This window comes from Jaculus jaculus, chromosome 2, assembly GCF_020740685.1.
Source record: "Jaculus jaculus isolate mJacJac1 chromosome 2, mJacJac1.mat.Y.cur, whole genome shotgun sequence".
Lineage (NCBI taxonomy): Eukaryota > Metazoa > Chordata > Mammalia > Rodentia > Dipodidae > Jaculus > Jaculus jaculus.
The window spans coordinates 33,577,006-33,582,323 of NC_059103.1; the positions used below are offsets into that span (position 1 = coordinate 33,577,006).

At 42.5% G+C, this 5,318-nt stretch overlaps 1 protein-coding gene across 1 annotated transcript; it reads left to right on the forward strand.

The window, feature by feature from the left end:
• The first annotated feature begins 430 nt into the window (after positions 1 to 430).
• On the forward strand, positions 431 to 1,216 carry LOC101598515 (myosin regulatory light chain 12B-like). The gene has a single exon (XM_004667466.3). The coding sequence runs from the start codon at positions 443 to 445 to the stop codon at positions 959 to 961; it is 519 nt and encodes a 172-aa protein (XP_004667523.2). The 5' UTR covers positions 431 to 442; the 3' UTR covers positions 962 to 1,216.
• The last annotated feature ends 4,102 nt before the right edge of the window (positions 1,217 to 5,318 follow it).

The following is a 5,318-nucleotide window of genomic DNA, read 5'->3' on the forward strand; positions in this document are numbered from 1 at the left end:
TTTAAAGTTTGTGTTGAGTAATCTATTGTGATCCTGATGGGCTTGCCTTTGTAGGTAACTTGATTTTTCTCTCTAACTGCTTTCAATATTATTTCTTTGGTTTGTGTGTTTGGTAGTTTGATTATAATATGGCAGGGAGAGGTTCTTTTCAGGTTTTGTCTGGTTGGTGTTCTAAAGGATTCCTGTATCTGCACTGGCACCTCTTCCCAATTTGGGGGAAGTTTTCTTCTATGATTTTATTGAAAATGCCTTAATCCTGACAACAAGAAGGTTAAGATTTCTGGTCTGTTGAGGGTTCCAAGTCAGCTTGTGACCAAGTGAGACCCTTCCCTAATGTATAACAGAAGAGGAAACAAAGCCAGTAGAAATCAAGATGAAACAAATAACAAGTCCAAAATATAGCTTATTTAAGAACCGCAAATCTCAGAATTAAACAGCCACCATGTCGAGCAAAAAAGCAAAGACCAAGACCACCAAGAAGCGCCCGCAGCGCACCACGTCCAACGTGTTTGCCATGTTTGACCAGACCCAGATCCAAGAGTTCAAAGAGGCCTTCAACATGATCGACCAGAACAGAGATGGCTTCATCAACAAGGAAGACCTGCACGATAGGCTTGCCTCACTAGGGAAGAATCCCACTGATGCATACCTGGATGCCATGATGAATGAGGCCCCGGGGCCCATCAACTTCACCATGTTCCTCACCATGTTTGGTGAGAAGTTAAATGGCACAGACCCTGAGGACGTCATCCACAATGCTTTCGCCTGCTTTGATGAAGAAGCAACTGGCACCATCCAGGAGGATTACCTGAGGGAGCTGCTGACCACCATGGGCGACCGCTTTACCGACGAGGAGGTGGATGAGCTGTACAGAGAAGCTCCCATCGACAAAAAGGGGAATTTCAACTACATCGAGTTCACGCGCATCCTCAAACACGGAGCGAAAGACAAGGATGACTGAGCGCGCGAGCTGCAAGCTGCCCTGCTCCCCTTCCTCCCGCCCTGCTACTTCAGCCACTCGGCCCTCATAGAAGCTGCGCATGGAGCCTCGCCTCACAGCTTTGCTTTCTCCTGCTTCCTCTTGATGTATTTATTCCAGACCTTTCCGCCACTTTGCATTTGTATAATCAGACTGAAAATGGGGATGAGGTTGTAAATTGTATTGAAAATGTGATGCGAATAAAAATCAACAAATGTGAAAGCCCAGGAAAATATATCCATATTTCTGGTTTTGCTGGATTTTTACATTTTTATATAATAAAAATGCTATTTTGAAGTAAAGATGAAAAAGAAAAAAAAGAATGGCAAATCTGACCATCCATCAGATTTAACATATAATTTATCCTGATATGGAACGTGCAATTAGCACTTCTGGTCCAGGCCTATACACCAGGTTTATTAGGTGGGTACTGACCTAGTGTAATCCTGGTTACTTTTTGGGATGATTTTGATCTCATTTATGTTGTGCTCCTTCTTGGGTCCCTCTTTGGTGCACTGTGGGTTCAAGTAGGCTGGCTGTGTTGCTGGATCGCTGCTCTGGTCGCTGGTGCTGGGTGCTGTGAGCTCCCTCAGTTGGTCTCTGCTGCTTGCTGGCACTTGCAGGGGTGGTGGTTTGGGGGTGGCTGTCAATGGTGGCTCTAGTTCTCTCACTGGTCCATGCGATGTATTTTTCAGTTTCCATGACTTGTGTGTGCTCTATAGCTTTTCTTGCTATTGATTTGTACTTTGATACCATTGTGATCAGTTAGAGTACAAAGAATTATTTAAATTTTCCTGTATTTTTTAAGATTTGCTTTGTGTTCTAATACATGGTCTATTTTACAGAATGTTCCATTTGCTACTGAAAAGAAAGTATTCTGTAGAATTGGGTGAAATGTTCTATAGATATGTTAGGTCCATTTGTTCTATGACTTCATTTAGTCCAGATGTCTTTGTTTATTTTTTGCCAGGATGGCCTGTCAATTGATGAGAGTGGAGTGTTGAAGTCACCCACTACAATGTTTGGTATTTTCTGTGACCGTAGTTCTAATAGTGTTTGGTTGATAAAATTGGGACCCCCCCATGTTAGGTGCATATGTTTAGGATGGTAATGTCCTTGAGTTAAATTGTTACTTTATTTATTTATTTTGATTTTTCAAGGTAGGGTCTCACTGTAGCTCAGGCTGACCTGGAATTCACTTTGTAGTCTCAGGATAGCCTTGAACTCACAGCAGTCATCCTACCTCTGCCTCCCAAGTGCTGGGATTAAAGGTGTGTGCCACCACACCCAGCTGAATTGTTCCTTTAATCAATATAAAGTGACGATTGCAGTCAGCTTCCAATTGCTGGCAGAAATCACCTAACCAAGAGCAGCTTGTGGGAACAAAGATTTATTTTAGCTTGTAGACTTGAGGGAAGCTCCATGATGGCAGGGTAAATGACATGAGCAGAGGGTGGACATCACCCCCTCGCCAACATCAGGTGGACAACAGCAGTAGGAGAGTGGGCCAAACACTGTCAGGGGGAAACTGGTTATAATACCCATAAGCCCGCCCCCAACAATACACTCCCTCCAGGAGACGTTAATTCCCAAATCTCTATCAGCTGGGAACCTAGCATTCAGAATACCTAAGTTTATAGGGGACACCTGAATCAAACCATCACATTCTGCCCCTGCCCCCATAAATGGATAACCATACATGATATAAAATACAATTCATTCATCCAACTTTAAAAGTTCCCATAATTTTTATGAATTCCCAATGATGTTCAAACATCCCCATAATCTAAGATCTTTTAATTGAGCCATGATACCAAAAACTATAATGGCACAGAATAAACATTCACTCTGCAAAAGATGGCATTAGGCATAGCAAAGAAACATTTAGCCAATACAAGATTTAAAACAACCAGGGCAAACATCAAACTCTGTATCTCCAAGTCCAACAACTCTAGTCAGTGACAAATCTCCAAGTCTGATCATTATAACCAGCAACAAGTCTCTGGAGTTCCAATTCTGCCCCTCCAGCTAGGCTACTCACAGTCCTGGAAAACCTCACCAGGGCCGGCAGCTCCTTGGCAGCCATCTCATGGTCCTGGCATCTCCACTGGGTCTCCACTGCAAGCCACATCCTCATGGCTCCATCAAATCTCCATGCAGGCAACTAGCAAACCTGCTTCACACTGCCCATGGCCATTTCCAAAACACAAAACCATGTTTAAAGGCTGGGGAAATGGCTTAGCAGTTAAGGCATTTGCCTGCAAAGCCTAAGGACTCTGTGGGTTTGATTCACCAGGACCCACATAAAGCCAGATGGACAAGGGGGCACATGTGTCTGGAGTTTGTTTCCAGTGGCTAGACACCCTGGTGTGCCCATCTCTCCCCTCTCTCTCTCAAATAACTAAATAAATTAAAGCTCATTCTCACCCTTACAAGCCAAACGTCACAGTCCATAGTTCTTACTGCATTCAGGTCTTTCAACTCTGAACAGAATAGTCCATCAAGCTGTACTTACAGCACTGCAAGGCATCTCTTAGACCAAGGGTTCAAATCCTTCCACATTCCTCTTGAAAACCAGCTCCAAAAGGCCAAAGCCACACAGTCAGGTGTCTAGCAGCAATCCCACTCCTCAGTACCATTTTATGTTGCAATCAGGTTCACATTGCTGGTAGAAATCACCCAACCAAGAGCAGCTTCTGGGAAAAAGGTTTCTTTTGGCTTACAGGCTTGAAGGGAAGCTCCACAATGGCAGGGGAAAATGATGGCATGAGCAGAGGATGGACATCACCCCTGGCCCACATAAGGTGGACAACAGTAACAGGAGAGTGTGCCAAACACTAGCAAGGGGACACTGGCTATAACACTCATAAGCCCACCCCCAACAATACACCACCTCCAGGAAGCAATAATTCCCAAATCTCCATCAGCTGGGAACCAAGTATTCAGAACACCTAAGTTTATGGGGGACACCTGAATCAAACCACCACAGGGAAACTGGCTATAATACACATAAGCCCTCCCCTGACAATACACTGCCTCCAGGAGGTGTTAATTCCCAAATCTCCATCAGTTGGGACCTAGCATTCAAAACACCTAAATTTATGGGGGCACCTTAATCAAACCACCATAGGGACCTTCTTTATCTTTCATAATTAAGGCTGGTTTGAATTCTATCCTGTCAGATATTAGGATAGCAATACCTGCTTGTTTGCTAGGCCCATGTGCTTAAAATGCCATTTTCCATCCTTTCACCTTAAGATCGTGTCTTTTATGGAGAGAGGCAGCAAACAGAATCCAGTCTGCAAGCCTATGTCTTTTGGTTGGGGTATTGAGGCCACTGATATTGAATTATAATTGAAAGGTATATATTTATTCTCACCATTCTATTTTTTTTTTGTAGTGCTTCTTGTTTTCCCTTTAGTCTTTTGTATTAACTATTATTTGAGTATGGTTTATTTTTCATGTTTCCTCATATGTGTGCTTTGCTTTCTCTTCAGCGTGGAGGATCCCTTCAAGTATTTTCTATAGAGCTGGATTAATGGTCATATATTCCTTTAGTCTGTTTTTGTTGTGGAATGTCCTTATTTCTCCATCAATTTAGATAGATAGCTTTGCTGGATAAAGTAGTCTTGATTGACAATTGTTCTCTTTCAGAACTTGGGATACATCATTCCAGGCCCTTGTGGCTTTTTAAGTTTGTGTTGAGTAATCTGCTGTGATCCTGATGGGTTTGCCTTTTTAAGTAACTTGATGTTTCTCTCTTACTCCTTTCTTTGGTTTGTGTGTTTAGTAGTTTCATCGTAATATGGCAAGGAGAGGTTCTTTGTCTGAATCTGTACTGGCATCTCTTTCCCTAGTTATGGGAAATTTTCTTCCATGAGTTTGTTAAAAATACCTACTATGCCTTTGGAGTGAAATTCTTCTCTTTCTACTATGCCATGAATTTTTCTCTTAAAATTTTTAGCATATTAACTGATTTATTTATGAGACAGAGAGTGAGTGAAAAAGGCAGATACAGAGAAAGCGAATGGGTACATCAGGTCCTCCAGCTGCTGCAAACAAATTCCAGATACATCGCCACCTTGTACATCTGTCCTGGGGAATCAAACCTGGGTCCTTTGGCTTTGCCTTAACTTCTAAACCATTGTTTCAGCCCTGCCCTGAATTCTTATGTTTGATCTATTCATAGTGTCCTAAATATCTTGAAATTCCCATCCATGCCTTCCTATTAGCTTGTCTTTCTCTTTGTTGAAGTGTATTAGATCTGCCACTTGGTCTTTTAGTTTAAATATTCTGTTCTCTCCATCCATTCTATTGGTGAGACTTTCTACAGAATTTG

Excerpts from the sequence above, each read along its gene's own strand:
- LOC101598515 (XM_004667466.3), top strand. The coding sequence starts at position 443 with ATGTCGAGCAAAAAAGCAAAGACCAAGACCACCAAGAAGCGCCCGCAG.